We start from the raw sequence: 18,440 nt of genomic DNA, 5'->3' as shown, positions 1-18,440 counted from the left end.
GGCCCTAAATAACATCCTGAAATTGCGTTTTAAAAGCAGTTCTATAGATGGAAAAGCCAGGAAACAATCCTGCTCAGTCTGGGACCAGGAATGCAAAGTATTTATTTTGCTGAAGGAGACAAATGTGTTCATGGATACATTCCAGGAGTGAATCTGTTAAATGTCAAATGTGTTTAAATCCCCTTCTCCCTCTCTTCATCGTAATTTCCCTTGGCAACTTAAATTTCCCAGGATGATAAGCACTATGGGCACCAGTTCCCATTTATTTTTAATGAGACTCTGATACATTAGAATAATTGTATCCCTAGGAGTTAAATTCAGGTTTTGGGTTTTATTTTAATTGGATGACTTAGCATAGGGTTGGAATTGCCACTGCTGGGCTCCAGGAAGGCACAGCGCTGGGCAGGCAGGGTGAGTAGGAGGGGTGGTAGGAGATACTGCTGGAGCTCAGCGGTAAGGCTCTCTCCCAAACTTTGGTCACCTAAATGAAGACAATGAGGATTTCAGACCATGGCTTTGTTTCAGACCATGGCTTTGTTTCTTCCTGAAGCCCATTCATTGTGCATTTAGGAAAGCTGCATGGTTGCTTTTTTTTCAGGGAAGAGCACTATCAGTCCTGCCACTGTGTCTGTTTTCCACTCCTCTGACAACCCATTAATATAATTAGCATAACATGGGAAGAAAGGAATTAAACAGTGCAAGATGGGCTGAAATCAGTTAAGGGCCAGGCTATGATGCTTTATACCGAATAATACGTTTTGAGTGAAACCTCCTGCTCCAACACCTCCACACCATCTGAAAGATTCAGTATTGATGACAGATTAAATAAAGGTGATGATACCCTCCTGGGGGTGATGACCTGTTATTGTAGAAGACAAAAATAAAACTGCCATCTGGGACCCCCTTTTCAAGCTGTAAGACTGGGTGGAGGGAGGTAGATTTGTGTTCAAACCTGGGTCACAGGACCAGTGCTGCAAAGGCTTACCACCACACTCCTGTGCTAGAGGCACTGTGTGCTAGTCTTTTCCACGCTACTGGTACACAGGTTGGGAATTAAAACTATCAGGTGCCATTAGAAGAGAATAAATTTTAACTAGAAATGGCCTCAGAAAATTCTATGTATGTATATAAAATCATGCAACATAATGGCCAGTATAGTGTGTATTCAAAATACTTGATTTCTGTTTGTTTCTGCCTTGCAGGTTGTGGCAAAGGGACAAGCTGAGCTTTTGGGAAGGGTCCCCTCCTCAAACAAAATAATAAACCTTAAAATCACTGAGAAGATGGTGCCTGCCTTTCGCTTTTTAGCTTACTACTTCATTGCAAATGCAGGCCGTCAAGAGATTGTCGCTGATTCTGTATGGGTGGACGTTATGGATGTCTGCGAAGGAAAGGTACTTTCAAAGGAAGTAGCTTCTGTTATTCTATGCCAAAATAAAAACAAAAACATGGGGTACCAGCAGAGCAAGTGCAGGCCTGGGGTTAAAAGTGAAAGACATGACATAAATTTTCTTTTTTATTGAAAAAGGGAGTCATCAGGATTCTTGCCAGGTATATCTGGGAAAGGCTCACAGGAGTGATGGCAGAGATAGCTTTCTTCCATAGGACAGGTTGTGCCTCAAAGAGATGAAAAATATAGTTTCATACAGACAAATCCTCCTTTGCAAGTGTCTATATATTGGAAAACCACAGGGAAACACGGACACAATTGTTGAGGGACACACTCTACAACTTTGTGGTTTTGTAGTGACGTTCATCAAATTAAAGAAAGTGAAGCCAATTTATTGGAAAATTTTTTTAAAAGCAATTTGAAGTAATTTTTCAAGCTTTTTCATTCCTGTTAAAAGTAATTTTCTGAGATTGTGTAGCACTTCAAAAGAACTTTTAAAAAAAGATAAAATAACTTACATTAGAAAATAAAGTGTGGGCAAAATAGGAGTCCCTCTAAGCCTTTCTTTCACCTTCTTCCTTTTCCTTTTTAGTACCATAAAGTAAAAAGGTAAAAATAAGACGCGAATTTTTCCCAATACGGTGAAACACAACTGCTGAAAAGTGTCAGCCATCTTAAATGACTATTTCAGCCCTGAAAATGTTTGTTTTGGAAAAAGAAGTTGATAGTCCATTCGGAAAAACTTTGCAAGAAAAATTATCCATCTCTAACACATTTCATTGATAAGATGACAAAATGCAGGAACAATCAAGTTGGCATTTCTGTTAATAATTCCCTATTAATCTCGTAATCACCATGGCTACTTCTTCCTAAACCACAGAAGTGTCCACATCAGAAATGCACCAGATCTGAACTCAGTCATGTAGAAAAATTCGTGTGAGATAGAAAGGAGGTAGTACTATTACAGGCTGGTTTAAGTCAGTTAATTTTGTACATTAATTAGTCTTTTACCGTATTTCATTGTGATTTTTTTTCCACTGGAAAATGATGTTGAAGGCCGTAGTTTAGCAAAGCCCTTACACATATTTTTAATTCCCACTGGTGCTTAAGTGTCATTGAAAGGCAACACCCAATCTCCTGCACAGATACATCTTTCAACCCTCCACATTGTCCTCCAGTGGGAGATATCTGCATCTACATCTTCCAAAAGGCAGGATCCCAGGCAGAAACACTGCAAAGCAGGACTATCCCCCCAGCCTCTAACTGCTGACCATCACAGCTGCCGGTATTCCCTGCCTAAAGAGTCTTTGCTTTTTATTAACAAATGTGACATTTTTGTTTCAATATTTTCTATTTAGATTAAAATAAGAACAAAACAAGAGATCTACGAACCAACAGACAGCATCAATTTACTGATTGAAACAGACCATGCAGGAACAGTTGCCTTAGCTGTGGTTGATAAAGCAGTTTTTATTCTGAACAAGAAAAACAAGCTTACAGCCAAAAAAGTAAGATATCTGTAAGAAGAAAATATCATATCTACTCGTCAAGCAAAATTTTTCATGACTAATGAGAGGATTAAAATGTAATTAATGGCTATTAATTGCTTAATCACAGCTTTGTTAAACTTGAAAATGGTTTTGCTTTTGCAATTTAGGATCTATTTAAGATGGATGATATATTTAAGCTGGGGATTTCCATGCTGCAACAGACAAGTTTGTAAATTAAAAAAGCATTACTTGAAAGCATTGCCCAGCTAGAACATCTCTCAGCTTTAATCTCAGTTTTCAAATGCAGCTTGTACCACCAGTTTGTCTTGCCTCTGAGAGTCATAGGCTACAACAATTTTTTTAATGTGAAAAAAAAAAAGCATTTTGCAAGTGTGTATAGTCCATCTATGCTATTTTACTTGGCAGGTATTTAATGCTATGAATTCGTATGATCTTGGATGTTCTGCTGGTGGTGGTGCAAATAGTGTTCAAGTTTTTACTGATGTTGGTCTGGCCTTTTTATCAGATACAATTAAATCCAACATTCGGGAAGGTAAGCGGAAACCGCCCTTTACTTTAGATGTTTGTACAAGACCACTATAGATCTGGGGAGGCTGACTGCTTAAAAATCAGAAACATTTTATCATGATGTTGTATGATCTCCCTTGCCTGTGGATTTTTCTTCCTGAAGAGCCTGAATTACCAGGCTCTTACTGTCATAGTATCATGACCAAGCTCTTCTGTTCTGCTTTCCTAGGCTATAAATGCCTCCAGGTTAACAGAAGGCAGAAGAGATCTTTGGATTTGCAGAAGAAAATGTCAGGAATTGGTATGTCTGCTCCTCTGGGTGGCCTGAAAGGCTTAGCAGGGGGAGGCAAAGGGAATTGGGTGGCTTCTACGGGGCAAGAAGTGATCAGATAGTAAAGGATACCAAGATATTCATAGTCCCGGTTCTTGTGTTAAATGGCATAAGGTAGGACAAGTGTGTATACTATGCTGTGTGACCTGATACATCATCTATCAAAACAACTCAAAAACAAAAACCAAAGAGTGGCCCAGCTGCAAACGAAAACTAATTCCTCATTTTATAATCCCAAATGTGAAGTATTTCTACTAGATATCGTGTCATAGATTCAGTCATGGCTTCAAGGTTTTTCAAAACTATTTGTGTGGCCAGAAATTTCTTTATAGGTCTTATATTTTTTTTCTCAACATTCTGCTTTGAAGTTGTGCCAGTTTGGGTACTTTGTGCTCCAATTAAGAGAAGAGCTAGTATAATATTTGTTCTAAATTTAAAAATAAAAAAGTTTACACAAATTGATACTTCCTAGCCAGAAAACATGAAGGCTTGAAGCTGGGATCTTCCTTTGAAATCGGTGTCTTTATTCAAGAATGAGAACACTGCCATGGCTATTTCTATCAAGATATCTAATTCCAGTGTGCCAAGGAGGTATTTTTAATTCACAGTCTGAATTTGAAGAGAAAGTTTAAAATAGAACATCTAGGATGCCGTAGGGCCGATGCTTTCCTTCTGTGTTTGCGGACTGTTTTAGGATGGAGAACAGGTCCCCAGCTGAAGGTAGACTGTTGCAATAGCAACTAATGTTAACTGCAAAAAATGACAGGAACGAGCACGATGAACACCTTTACACTTATTGCTACTTCCACTGCACTAATGCTGGTCTTTAATTATACTCCAGCCAGCAAGTATCAAAACACTGATCTACAAAAATGCTGTGAAGATGGAATGAAATTAAATCCCATGAGGTTTTCTTGTGCGAAAAGGCTAACAAAGGTGGCTGGCTCCCCTGCATGCAGAAATGCCTTCCAGGACTGCTGTGAGAAAGCCACAGCCCTCAGGAAGGAGGCGAAGCGGAGGACCAGAGTGGGCTTGGCACGATGTAAAGAATGCCGGCATGGAACTGTCTAAAGAAAATTACCCTTCATATGGTGGCAAGGGAGGGTTAAGGGACATTTAATGCTGTGGGGCCAGGGAGAAAGTTTTCACATCACCATTTCAGTAAGCCTGATACAGTGTAGCACCCACACGCCGTTGCATCTTCACAACTGTACGCTGCGAAGGTGGGAGTGGGACGGGGTAAATTCTTGGCGTGAGAAAAGGAATCGCTTTAGCCACTTTTGGCCCCAGGACAGCCTTATGGAGGAGCTGTCGGCCCCTGCCTGGACCCCAGGAGGCTGCAAATGGCAGAGCAGAGAAGGGGATGGTTGTCTCTATTCAGGGCTCTGAGTGATCTCAGATTCATGACTATTTTATTAGTGGTAGTATTGTTATGGTACCTCCCAAGTACCTCCAAGACACTACCTGATGAGAAGGGGCCACTTCAGCCAGGGATAATTTTGTCTCTTTCTTCCTTTCTTCTCCCCAAAGTCTATCTCTGATCACACAAGAGCTCATGCCACAAAAAAAAAAAATGTTTTGTGTTGAAAATGACCATATTAGAAGTGTGATTTCCTCTACCATTTTTCTCAGAGCTCCCCTTTCGTGCTCTGGCTGTCACAAAAGTGGGACTGTGGGAACATCTTTGCTACACAATACTAAAGGGGAATATTATTCTTATTTGGCAGCATATAGTTACTGAACTTGGACAGAAGAGTTATCCTTTTGTTCAATGACAGTCTTTGGTCATTACTTCTCTTTTTTCATCGTTTTTTTTAATGTACAAAGTGAAACCCAGGTGAAGTATTTTCATTCAGACTATTTTTCATGTTGCTTTCTCTCTGACAAACTGACTCTCTGCAAGAGAGTGTAAGGTCAGCAGCCAAAGACTTCAGAACAGAAACCCCACTCTTGTTTTACAGACTATGATGACCATGAAGAAGTGTTTGATGAAACCTCTGTCAACTTGCGCAGTTATTTTCCTGAGAGCTGGTGGTGGAATTTTGAAGAAGTGAAAAACCCTGGAAACCATAGGTACTGTATTACCTGACTAGGTGAATATGTCTAAATTTGTACAGTAAAATGCATATAAATATCAGCTTTATGTGTTATCTGATACAGAGGAATTCAGAATATTTGCAAGTACTTTGTCTACACAACTGAGGGAATATTTTTTCCCCTTACAGTACTCAAACTTCATCAAATGACAATGCTTACACTTTATACATCCTTCCTAATACATTTTATTTTGTGTTTCTTAGTGTAGAAAACTTTGCTCCTGACTCTATAACTACCTGGGAAGTTCAGGCAATAAGCATATCTCCCCAAAAAGGTATAAGTATTGGGTATTTTATTTGGTTTCTTTGTATGGATGAATAGAGAATGTATATTTTTTAAAACACAGATATAACATTATGTTGACAGAGTGTCTGTACTGAAAAAGACAAAAATGTTTTGGTCATGACATTTACTCCTCTCTTTTATGCCATATTAAAGCCCAGCTAGAATTTAAGGGATAGACATATATTTATAAAAACAACATGAAGTGGGCTCTGAAGGAGGATACAACCAAAACCGTCTCCTATTCTAACAAATTGATAAACCATCTCATTTTAGCTTCCACATGGCCAGGAAGCCACAAGAAAGGTAGCAGTAATAACACCACTTTTATTTTAGTATTTCTGGGAGTGAGTTCTGGCCATCTCAGAGAAGCATGAAAGTTCATGTTCTCTGGAAAGCCAGAGAAGAGTGCCAGGAGACTAGCAGAGGATCAGCAAGGGCTGGACACCAGAGAGCCCAGGCTCCCAGGTGCTGCTCTCTGGGAGCTCCTGGGAGCTGACCTGGACCATGCAGGAGGGACAGAGGGTCCACCTGGTACTGCCCACTCCCCTTTGGAAAGGGAGGCTCATCCAGGGGTGCAGTGATGGGCATGGAGTTTATTTACAGAAAGCGAGGAAAGGGCATTGTGTTTTAAATATAGCCTTTGCAGGGAATCTGGGCCACATTTCACTCACAAAAGCTACAAACACTCCTGCCAAATTTTATCTATCAAAAACCATGGCAGTGACTCCAGAGGAAAAATCATCTACCCCTGAGATAGGTCTGTAGCGCAAGTGAGTTGAAATGCTTTCTGGATATGCCTGTCTCTCTCTCCTGCTCTTGACCTCGGGGGAGCCCAGGCTATGAGTTTTGAATAGACATTTAACTTTTTACCAGCTGATGTTAAGTGTGTAATTCTCAACTCTGTTTTTTTTTCTCATCCCAGGATTTTGCATAGCTGACCCCCACACCTTTGCAGTTTTCAAAGACTTTTTTGTATCCCTGAGATTACCATACTCAGTCAGAAGACATGAACAACTAGAAATAAAAGCAGTGGTTTACAACTATCTGCCCACCGATCTCCAGGTAGTATTACCACCAACTGCTGTTCTATACACATCCAGCTAGCTAGATGTATAGCTATGTAATAATTTAATGTAAATGACCCAGCCACCTTTCAGTGCCCTCCTACAGCCCAGACACTGCGCTCCCATTTTGAAAGTCTCCCCAAGGACAGGATCCAGTTCTGCTTGCTAATCAAACTTACTTTATAAAACAGATTTTATTTACCATATTACACAGCCGAATTCCTTGTCTTTGGGTATGTTTTCTCCCCCTTCATTGAAGCAACCAGCTACTTTTTTGCTGCCTGCCAATCTGGGTAACACCCAGCTGCTGATAAAGCAGGTACACAAGATACAGAGGTAAATTATAAGCACACAATCCAATATGTTAGCCACAAAATTCATTGTGCATACAATGCAAAGCCACTTTTTGTCTGCATGTGACACTTATCCAGCTCTGCATATGGCCATAGTTGTCACTGGGCTTAGGGCCTCCGTCATCCTCAGGCTGATGCTCTTTTTTCATCTCTTCCCATCTCTCAGCCAGCTCTGCTTGACCAGTATCTTCTGAACTGTGTTGAATGGTGTAGAGCTGGGATGTATAAAAATGTACTATCCTTCTTACTTCCCTGTGGTTCAGGGATAGGCCAAAACTATATTGCGAATTCAGTGTAATGAAGAAATACTAGCTGGTTTACCCTCACAGCCCTCGTCAATGTAGATAAATGTTAACAGAACATAGGGTCATAGAACAGTTTAGGTTGGAAGGGACCTCCAGAGGTCTCTAGTCCAACCTGCTGCTCAGAGCAGGTCCAGTTAGAGCAGGTTGTTCAGGGCCTTTTCCAGTCAAATATTGAATATCTCCAAGGAGGGAGACTCCACAAACTCTTTGGACAAGCTGTGCTAGCATTTGATCACTTCTTGGTGAAAAAGGTTTCCCATTTTATAAATGGAGAATAGTAAATTCAGGGGAGTGAAGTGAAAAATGCTTTCTGTCTTGCAAAATGTCCACATTGCTATTTCCTTTTTAAGCAATAGCTAGTCTCCTGTTATACTTGTCTCTCATTTCCCATTCTTAACTAGACATGGTGGAGCTGGAGTACTTTTCCTGTGTGGTGATGCACTAAGCCTCATCGCAGGCATTGCCTTTTCCCGCAGGTTATAGTGACGATGGATGCAGTGAAGGGGCTGTGCACCGCAGAGGCGACAGAGAAGGCTGTGCAGCTGACGCTGGTGGCAAAGGGGAACTCTGCAACACCAGCCTACTTCTCGGTTGTTCCTCTGACTGTGGGAGAAATTCCAATTACTATTACTGCTTTCGACACAGTTTCTGGGTACAGTGATAGCATTAGGAAGAACCTCAATGTTTTGGTAGGTATTACTAGTTGAGGGCAGGCACTTCACGAATATGTGTTTCCCCTCAAATATAACATTCACTAAGTGTGGAGCTCTTGTGGAGGGAGTGAAATTGCAGAAACATAAGGCTGGAAGCAATCTCAGGAAGCCTGTCTCTCAGCAAGGATTGAGCTATATCATGGGGAAGAAATTTAACTCTGTGGTGGGCTTTTTGTGTAGTGTACATCGAAAGAATTGTTCTCTATGGCAAAAAGGCATCCTTCTCACCATGACATAGCAACAACCTCCTTCATGCAGTCAGTGCCCATCTCATAATCTTTAACTTCCACCTGCTTCATCAACATTTATAAAAATTATTTTTCCCTTATGAAGCCAAGATTGAAGATGTTCATCTAGCAACATTTTGAGAAGGAAATACTCTCTGCTAGTCATAAAGTTAAACCCTATTTTATTCCTTCTAGTTAATGGGTCTTCAATCTTAAAAATTGCATAGGTAAAACATACACAGGCAAACAAAGATGTTGTATTGATTATTTAATACCTTAGTTCTCTGTCAAAATGATGGAAAGGAGGAGCCTATTAGAAAAGATGACTTTTCAAGAGTCAACACTGACTGACACAAACTCATTACAGCACCCAAGTAGCCCACTGAGGGCTATTTTTAATCCACACAAAAAGTGCAAAATATGAATCCATGCACCATTAATGTCAGGGGACAGCCATGTAGGTAAAGATAAGACATGGGATACCGGGAACCTGCTGTTGTTGTAGGCCATAACTTTTCTAGATATAGACACAGTCTCAAGAGTTCAATGCTGCACCAAAACACTGAAAGTGTCTGTAAAAATAGCTTTATTAAAATAGAAACTGTAGGAAGAGGGATGTGTGGAAATCAGAAGGAAAAAAAGTTTAAATTTTACCAACAAGATGAACTCAGAGCTTAGTGGATTTCATAGATGAGAGGTTTATAAAGGTGAGTCCACCCATGAACTTGACTTGTACAGCTCTCAAAGCTGAGAATAAACTTTGAAGTTTAATTTTTCTGGGTTAGTTTTGGTTAAAGGAATTTCATCCAGGGAAATATGTCAATAAGAACCAAAAAAAGTCAGTAGAGTTTATTAGCATTTCAATTGAGAGACTGAAATTCTGATTTGAAGCCTCAGTTTTACCTGGAGAGACATCTCACTCCAAAATAACTTATTTCTGCCACCTGCTGGTCTAGTGCAAGGGCGGAGATCATGACTTTCATGCAACTTAATTTCAGGTGTGAGTGTTTGCAAAAGTTTTGACTTTTCTTTCCTCAATTGTACAGGCAGAAGGTGTTTTACAGAGAGAAGAAAAGACCATTTGCATTAACAGTGGCTGTAAGTTACACAAAAGAATTAGATACAGATTTGGGTTGGGGTAGTGACAGGGGGTGTAAAGCCTGGTTTGAATATCTGATGGGTGCAGTGAAATACTTCTTAACATACAAACGTTGCTTTGGTTGACCAGAACTTGTCAAAAATCTCTTCATCCAACACATAGCAAAAGACTCAGGAAAGAAAAATAATTTAATTCTAAATTTTTAGAATTTATTTGTATTACTTCTGTGTTTCAAGGTAGCACTCTTTAAATATTAATCAGGCATCTAGTTCATTTATTAATGGGTTTTAAAAGGTATTAAAAACAAGCCTCATTTCAAGCCAAAAAATATTGCTAATGATTGATTGAAAATTAAATCCATTTAAGAAAGATATTTCTTTTCATAAATTTCCATTTAATGTTTCTGATAACATTTCTGTCATAATTGCCATCAACTGTGAGATGTTTAATGAAAAACATGCTCTAAAATTACACTGTATGTTTTTATGTTTGAAGAGTCTGGATGAAGATCTCTATTTACTATTTATTTACAGTAAATTCCCATACACTGGACCTGAACAGACCATCTGATATGGTACCGGGTTCTGATAGTCATGTGTTTGTTAGCCTGAAAGGTAAATGTAATTTTTTGTCAATAACTTCTCCATAGGTAACAAGAAATATGCCCCTTTGTGCTGCTCATTCCTGAACGTTGAGTCTCCATTCCCTCCTAGTTTTTCTGCTATGACTTAAATGGCGTGTGATACATGCCCAAGTCATAAAACAAAACAGCCCCAAGGCTGATACAGTACCTTTCGTCTTTCTAATTACTCCTTCTCACTTGTGTTGGATATAATAGCTTTATGCAGTCCATCCTGCCCCACTGTGCCCAGGCTAACTTTATGGGAAGGCCAGAGGAGGAGGGAAGAGTTCACCTTCTCTAATAACCCCACACTGCGTGGTCTGTAGAAATCTGCTTTAATCTTCAGAAATAAGGATGCCAGACTCTGATGTATAAGTTCTGGAAAGTTCTGTTTTTCTAAAGAGAAGATACGTGCAATCACAGATTCATTTAATCAAATAATCGCATACATATACATGTATATACTCATGCACGCGTATTTTAAAAACATCTACCAGCAAGTACTCTTATTAATGATAAAAACATTTTTTTCCCAGAAAAATGTGCAATAATGCATTCTTGACACAAAAGCTATTGGCTTCCATTTCAAATCCTTGTTCTAAAGTGTGGGGATGCTTGAATTCATCAAATGAGAAAATTGCAGAGAGGAAAAGAGAAAAACAACTGCACAAAATGCTTGGCATGATTAAAGCACTATGGTTTTGCCCTCTGTGGGAGGATCAGGTCTGGTTTGACAGGACTTTTCCAGCCTGAACCTGAAGCACCAGTCTTTCCCCCTTTCCTTGCATCCCTGTCTCCAGTAACCTCAGGACTCTCTCCTCCATGCTCCTTCACTGCCCCAGCCTCCTTTCTCTAGCTTTCCCAGGGCCTGGCACCTCATCCTTGTTCTCCAGCTTTACAAAGTCTTAAGTAGCTGAAAACAGTGTTTAATAATGAGAAGTGTCAGGCCATGCTGGAATGTCAACCTATAGTTAGTATCACCTTTCTTCATGTTACACCAGCCAGCTTGAAATATGATATGTACTATGGCTTGTGTTTTTTACAACAGGGAATATTATGGACGAGCCTGTTGAAAATTGTCTTAGTCTCACTGGAGTTGAGAAACTTATTCAAGTGCCCACAGGCTGTGCAGAGCAAACAATGGTGAAAATGGCCCCTGCAGTCTATGCTATTGAGTACTTGGATGCCAGTGAGCAGTGGGTGAACTTTAATCCTGAACGGAAGGAGGAAGCCATTAGCATGATTGAAAAAGGTATGCTGGAAAACAAAAACTCAGAGACCTACCAACAGGGACACATGGCCTTTGTTATCCTTTTGCATTGCACACTAACCATTGCTACTTGCCAAAGGAGTGAGCGTTGTCTTCACACAGCCACACAGAAACACCTCTGACAATCTGCAGACAGACATGAGAAACAGAACTGGTGAGGAAGATTTAGGTGACTAATTGCCTACATCTGACATTGTACAGTATTGACATTCACAGTCCACCCTCTCTGTTGCCTAATTTAGAAGCAGAAAGTAAAATCTGACCTGATCAATGTCAACTCTTTTCAGAGTAAATGGACAGCAAAAGCCAGTTGATCTCCTAATGTAGATGTGCAAAATACATCAGGATGAATTATGTCCTAAAAATGCTTATTTCTCCCCACGGATCATAGACAGTGCTTAGGATGGCCAGCTGGGATGTAGGCATCTCTGCTGGAGATGTCTGTAGTTGGCAAGAAGAGTATCACTAAGGAAACTCCCAATGGTAATAATGACACTGACACTTTCTCTTCCACACTTCTGTATTCATTACATGAGCTAGAATGACTCCAACAGCCTTGGACCAACCCAGGGAGGGAGTTTCCTTAGGGAGAGGACAGCTGCAAGGCTTCTTCTTGAAGAGCCCACTCCAAGATGTGATCCAAAGCTGGTGTTAAATGTACAGTAAAGCCAGGACCACAGCATGTGGAAGTGGAGGTGTTCCAGCTCACAGGCACTAACATAGAGCCCAAGAGTTATCAGTATTGTAGCAGGTACAGCTGATCTTTCTAACTGTAGTGGAGTGCACATGGCATAAAGCAATATAATGCACCTCTCTTTATGATCTTCAGACAACATGACACACACTTCATGAGTGAAAAATAAGGGTATAAATAGAGATTAAAAACATGCTAACAGTTGCTGAATGGAGGTCTTTGCCTATTTACCTAAGATTGCCTAAAGTGACATGAGATCCTGCTGATGAGTATTTGGTATTATCAGCAGCATTTAGTCCCTATATTATGCTTTTATTGATTCTTATCGAAGTTCACCAGGGTAGAAAATGAGTTGTGTGGCTATGATACAGACTTTGTCAAGATAATAACAGTCAAGATCAGAGGCTACAACTCATGATTTCTAAGACTATGTTGGACACAAGAGGTGACGTTTTGTATATTTTTTGATTCCATGCACCATAAAGTCAACAGCTTGAAAAGTTGTCAGTAATGGGAAATAAGTTTCCCAAGACTCACAACACAGAAAATGTTTTGTAACTACAGATACCTGCAGTTTTCAGGTTATTCTCATGGCTCAATTAAGTCAAACAAGACCGAGCACCTTCTAAGCCTAGTGCTTTTTCTGTGTCAAAGGCCTGCTGACCCAGTCATTTCCTCCTTAATGTACCAGTAAACACCTCCATGTACTCTTCCACTAGTCAATACTGAACGTGTGATGTATGAAAATGCCTAAGAAATATGTGTATTCTCTGAAGAGTTATGTGCTGTCCTGTTCATGCAGGTTATACTAGGCTGATTGAGTTTCAGAAGGTGGATGGCTCCTATGGAGCATTTAAAACAACCCCCAGTAGTGTATGGTAAGTGTATTTTTGTTTGTTTGGTTGTTTTTTTCCAAAATACCTCTATTATCATTTGATGCATCAGAAGTTTTTCTGGGGGGATGGATTTTCAAAATCTGGTGGGCATGGTGTTGCCTATATACTTTTGTCATGGATAGTCAGCCATGTAAGTCTCGGAGCATGTTTAGTCCTTGATGAGGATTTATACCAAGCCACCGATTATTTTGCATTTGCCACAGAGTCGAAAGAGAGTTTATGCTGATGTTGAATGATAACTCACTAGATTCCACCAAGTACACTGTATTGAATATGAGTCTATGTACAAAATTAGTATTTTTCTTTTCCTGTCAATATACTCTTCTATAAATATATGTCAGCACAAATTTGGAACATTTTCTTTTGTTCAGGTTAACTGCATTCATTGTTAAAGTACTCACAAGGTGCAGAAAATACATTAGTGTCCAAGACAGTCACATACGCAACTCGATTTCCTACTTGATTAATCAACAGCAGGCAGATGATTCATTCCATGACCTTCACCCAGTATTGGACAGGACTATGCAGGTAGGTGATCCGTATTTAGAAGAATCTGTTACACATTTAGGGCTGCTAGGGGTTGAAAGGAATATTGCGAGTTGTTGAGTAACAAGAAATGTATCTAAAGAAAAGAAATCTGTAGTGTAAGAAGCACAAAATCTGTAACGTAAAATGAATTTGCTGAAAGGTCTGTTATGTCAGAGATGCACAGCTAGCCCTTCACCACCTTCGTCTTTTAATCCAGTCTTAGATAATTTTGCAGCTGACCTATGCCTCTAGACCACTTAGAAAATTAATTCTGAGATTTTTGTGCTTGGTAAAAATTTATGCCTTTTATTGCCAAAGGCAATAGAGCCATAGAACTATAATTTAGTTTTGAAGGTACCTCCAGAGGTCATCTAGTCCAACCACTGCTCAGAACAGGTCTAGTTAGATCAGATTGCACAGGGCCGTGTCCAGCTGAGTCTTGAGTACCTCCAAGGATGGGGATATCCCACAGTGTCTCTGGGTAACCTGTTTCAGTATTTAACCACTCCCATGCTGCAAAAAAAAATCTTAATACCTAATCAGAATTTCCAATTGCATATGTTAGTCTACACATCCCCTGTAAGTGTCCAGAAACACAAAATTGTTACACTGTCCATGTATCTAGGATATGAAAATAATGTTCATCATCCAGAATTCATTGAAAATGCAGATACCTTTGTAGTGATCTTATAAAAAAACATGTATTAAATTTATTAACCCTCTTTGTCAAATCACTAGTGAGTCTTCCACCCTCAAAGCCAGTTCCACAGTTGATGTAACACTGCTGGGGAAAAAAAAAACAGCTCAAGAACTGGCCAAAGGTTTTTTTGGCCTGTGTTCATGCTGTGATATTTATCTTCGATTTTACTTTGGCTTCAGGAGCTGTGTATGATAATTTTGTACAGAGACTTAAGTCTTTCCAAGCAAACAACCTGTCCTTCTCCTAAGGATAAACATTTGGGGCTGAGTGAAGAAGATGATTGTTGTCAAAGGTTGTTGAAAATCCTAAGGTTGTTATCAAAGGAGAGCATGAGCAAAACAATCACAAAGAAGAATAGGAATGAAAATGCAGATCTTCAGGGGGAAAAAGCTAATGAGGGCACTGTGTTTAATTTATCAAGAAAAGAAACAAGAAATGATCTTATAATGGTGTATAAATAGCTTTACAGGAGAAAACTGTGTGTTATAGGGCTTCTTAATCTATAGGGAGTAGCAAAGAAACAGAAAAAAAACCCCACTAGTGCTTGGAAATTGAAGCAGTGAAAATTCCAATGAGAAATTGTAGATTTTTAACTATAAGTTATATAATTAAATATTTGATTACTAGCTGAAGGACATAGTGGGTTCCTAATCTCTTAATATTGTTTAATGCAAACTGGCTGCCATTGTAGAAAATATACTTTAGGCGGACACAAGTTATTGAGCAAAATTAAAGGGTAAAACTACATGATCTGTGGTCAGATGGTTTAACAAGGTCCTTGACTTTATGAAAAATGAATTTCTAAATTTAATCATAAGCATATACATGTACATTTAACTTTTCCTTTTCATGTTTCATCTTTCAGGGCGGCATTAGGTCAGCAGAAGAGGATTTGGCTTTGACAGCCTTTGTAACGATAGCATTGCAACAGACTCTACAGGTCTACAAGTCACCTGAAGTGGTAGGAAGCCTGACTGTTTATCTTTAAATGTGAAGGCTATTGCACAATGTCATGTCCACCCTCCTATCTTAAAGTACTGCAAATGGGGAGGTAAAAGTCCGTTTACATTTGTGGTGGATAGGAAAAGATGCCGTGACACAATGTACAACAAGGTGTTTCAAGCTACGCACTCCATCATCAATGGCTTTAATCACTAAGTAAAAATTATTAAAACTGTCTCAAAAGTTACTATAGTGACGTATTCTAATTTCCTGGTACTCTCACCAGCAGTAACAGTTAGTAGGTCTGAATGAACTTTTCAAATGGATCCATTCTCTTTTCACAGGTACAAGTGGTTAGAAAAGCAGTGGCTTACATGAAAAAGCAACTTTCAAAGAATACTAACTGCTATTCTATAACCATCACTGCTTACGCCCTGACGCTTGTGCAGTCTGACAGCGAAGAAGCCCGGTTTGCAAAAGAAAAATTAAGGGGCTGTTCTGTTTTTATTGCAGGTACTGGTAACCATTCTTAAAAATTCAGTTAGAAAGCACTTATCTTAATTAAAGCACTTTGAGCACTCTTATATGAACAAAACAAATTCAAGTAAATGAGACCATTTAATTTTATAGAAGCATGTATGTATATGTGTAATATACATAATTATTTAAATTACATAAATATATTTATACTATATTTATAAATTTATATATTTATAATATATAAATACAATTCAATGCTGACATTGTAATATGTGATTTATATAACTAATATCACTATAAAGTAACAACTTAGCATTGTGAAGTTTATATCATGATCTTATCTGATACTGGAATTGGAACAAAACCATGATAAACGGTGATTTAGTTTTTCTGTTTCCCTTGCTGCCTACCAAAGTTTCACACCCCTAAAGTGCATTAAAAAAAAAAAAGTCCAAGCCAGCTGAGAAAGAAGGGACTTTTGATGGGTAAACAGAAATGAACAGCTACATATGGGAGTAGTCCAGACTGGATTTATGATCAAGAGGGAAGGTGTCTTTTCCAGCCCACCTACTTTCAAAGTCCCCCGCCAGTTCTGAGTGTTTTGTTCCAGCTCCACATGGATGTCGCCTCTTCCCCACCCCGTTGTGTGGCTGCAGTCAATGCTGAGTCAGTTGGTTTGTGGCTGCGCTGCCACGCTATAAATTTCTCCCATTTCGTTTGGTAAATACATGATGGTTTAATAGCTATAGTTTAAGCATAGGGAATACACTTCTCCCTAATCAAGACTGGACATATGGGCTATATGTTAATTATATGTAATTAATACTATTATCTCTTGGGGACCACCAGACACAATACTACCACTCCATCAGATGGACATTGCTGTACAATAGGATCATTAGACTGTGATGGCTGGATAAGTCAAAATTGAAAATTGTGGGTTTCCTTGTCCATTATCTCTGCTTCCCAGCTGATTTGTTGCTCTCATGCCAGCATCAGTGTCTTGTGGTTCCTCAGCGTTATGACATGATGTATCTACTGTGTAGAGCAATAGTCATGTTTGGCAAATGTCTTTACCAAGGGGACTCAAGACTCAGTTATTCTTGCAGCAAAGCAGCAGCGCTACTGGGGAAATGGCAACGATGCAGTCTCAGTGGAAACCACTGCCTACGCATTGCTTCAAACATTGCTCCTGAAAGACATGGAGTATGCAAGGCCTATTGCTACATGGCTGACAGAAAGAAGGAACTACGGTGGAGGATACTGCTCTACACAGGTGCCTGGCCACCAGTTCGGGTGGAGTTTCAGGGGGAGGGAAGAAAACAGAAGCCCCATAAAAACTTTTTTATTTAGATTTGAAAGCATCGTAACAGTTAATCCTGAACTTTGGTGTATGAAGCAGTAAAGATTTTGGCTCATTAATAAAAAATGGGTCAAAATAAAATGATTATAAGCCAGCAAAGATTCTGTCTTTATGAAGACTTATGATAATCGAAGGTCAGAACTCCAGTGGTTTTAGGATTTTAATGCTAAAAGAAAAAGCTGGGAAAAGAAACAAATAGTCTGTGCAGGTAGGAACAGGTAGATACAGGAGAAGTTCCAAGCAGCAAAAAACATAAAACTGAAGAATAGCTGCAGGTGACTGATCATGTCATCTTGCATATTGTTGAAATAACCTGGCATAATTGTTAAGTTTTTTGCATTTCTTTCTCACCTAGGACACAGTGGTGGCCCTAGAAGCTCTGTCAGCATACAGCATACAGACATTGAACACTGCTTCCACCAACCTGACTGTAAAACTGGGAACACCTGGAAGACAAAAAGACTACAGTATTACTCTGACTGATGCTGATGAAGTGATTCAGAAGCAGCTAGAGGTACACAACCATCCATTGTTTCAAGCTTTTTTTCCTCAAACAGGAGAAACATTGGGTCATCTGGCCTAGGTTTTCTCACATTAAGCAATCATGATGTAGCTTGTTTATAATATTTTTTAATAATTTAATCTGTAAAACAACAGAATCTTTTTAAAGAAAAAAAAAACAAAACAGATGCTAAGCAGCAGGCTTTAGAGGACCTTTCCTGCCTCTTCAAGGACTTTGGTGATGTGAATTACCCGCAATAGTGAAGAGCAGCCAGGAGCCCAAGTCTTAGTAGGGAATGAGGAAGAAAGGGAATATTCTGATGTTCAGTGTGTGGGGAACTGTGAAAATGTCAAATCCAGGCTACAAAGGAGAGAGTGAAGTTAAGAAAATATGTCTCCTGGGCCCCAGAATGGCAGAGTAAGATGCACAAGCCTAGCACATTAAAAATCTTACAAGACTTGACATCTCGTAACTCCTTCCATAGCTAAAGGTTTTCCCTATCCCAGTTCTGAGGGGTAAAGACATAGAAGACCATCAAGACTGCAGGAAAACAATAGATCA

The 18,440-nt window shown here is 39.4% G+C and overlaps 1 protein-coding gene across 1 annotated transcript in view; it reads left to right on the top strand.

Moving 5' to 3' along the window:
* The window catches only part of LOC104010873 (complement C4), a 58,878-nt gene that overhangs the window by 26,758 nt on the left and 13,680 nt on the right, over nt 1-18,440 (top strand). Inside the window, exons 14-31 of the mRNA XM_009463056.2 lie at nt 1,203-1,394; nt 2,749-2,898; nt 3,307-3,433; nt 3,638-3,709; nt 4,581-4,781; nt 5,701-5,812; nt 6,040-6,110; nt 7,044-7,183; nt 8,320-8,532; nt 9,830-9,881; nt 10,416-10,496; nt 11,553-11,756; nt 13,271-13,346; nt 13,736-13,892; nt 15,458-15,553; nt 15,879-16,047; nt 17,124-17,290; nt 17,733-17,891. Of these exons, the coding sequence (XP_009461331.2) occupies nt 1,203-1,394; nt 2,749-2,898; nt 3,307-3,433; nt 3,638-3,709; nt 4,581-4,781; nt 5,701-5,812; nt 6,040-6,110; nt 7,044-7,183; nt 8,320-8,532; nt 9,830-9,881; nt 10,416-10,496; nt 11,553-11,756; nt 13,271-13,346; nt 13,736-13,892; nt 15,458-15,553; nt 15,879-16,047; nt 17,124-17,290; nt 17,733-17,891 (2,439 nt within the window). The remainder of the gene's footprint in view (nt 1-1,202; nt 1,395-2,748; nt 2,899-3,306; nt 3,434-3,637; nt 3,710-4,580; nt 4,782-5,700; nt 5,813-6,039; nt 6,111-7,043; nt 7,184-8,319; nt 8,533-9,829; nt 9,882-10,415; nt 10,497-11,552; nt 11,757-13,270; nt 13,347-13,735; nt 13,893-15,457; nt 15,554-15,878; nt 16,048-17,123; nt 17,291-17,732; nt 17,892-18,440) is intronic.

The sequence above is a fragment of the Nipponia nippon genome, unplaced genomic scaffold, assembly GCF_047370975.1.
Source record: "Nipponia nippon isolate SJK-2023a ecotype South Korea unplaced genomic scaffold, ASM4737097v1 scaffold_2, whole genome shotgun sequence".
In the NCBI taxonomy this organism is placed as follows: domain Eukaryota; kingdom Metazoa; phylum Chordata; class Aves; order Pelecaniformes; family Threskiornithidae; genus Nipponia; species Nipponia nippon.
This window is presented reverse-complemented; position numbering and strand designations above follow the sequence as displayed.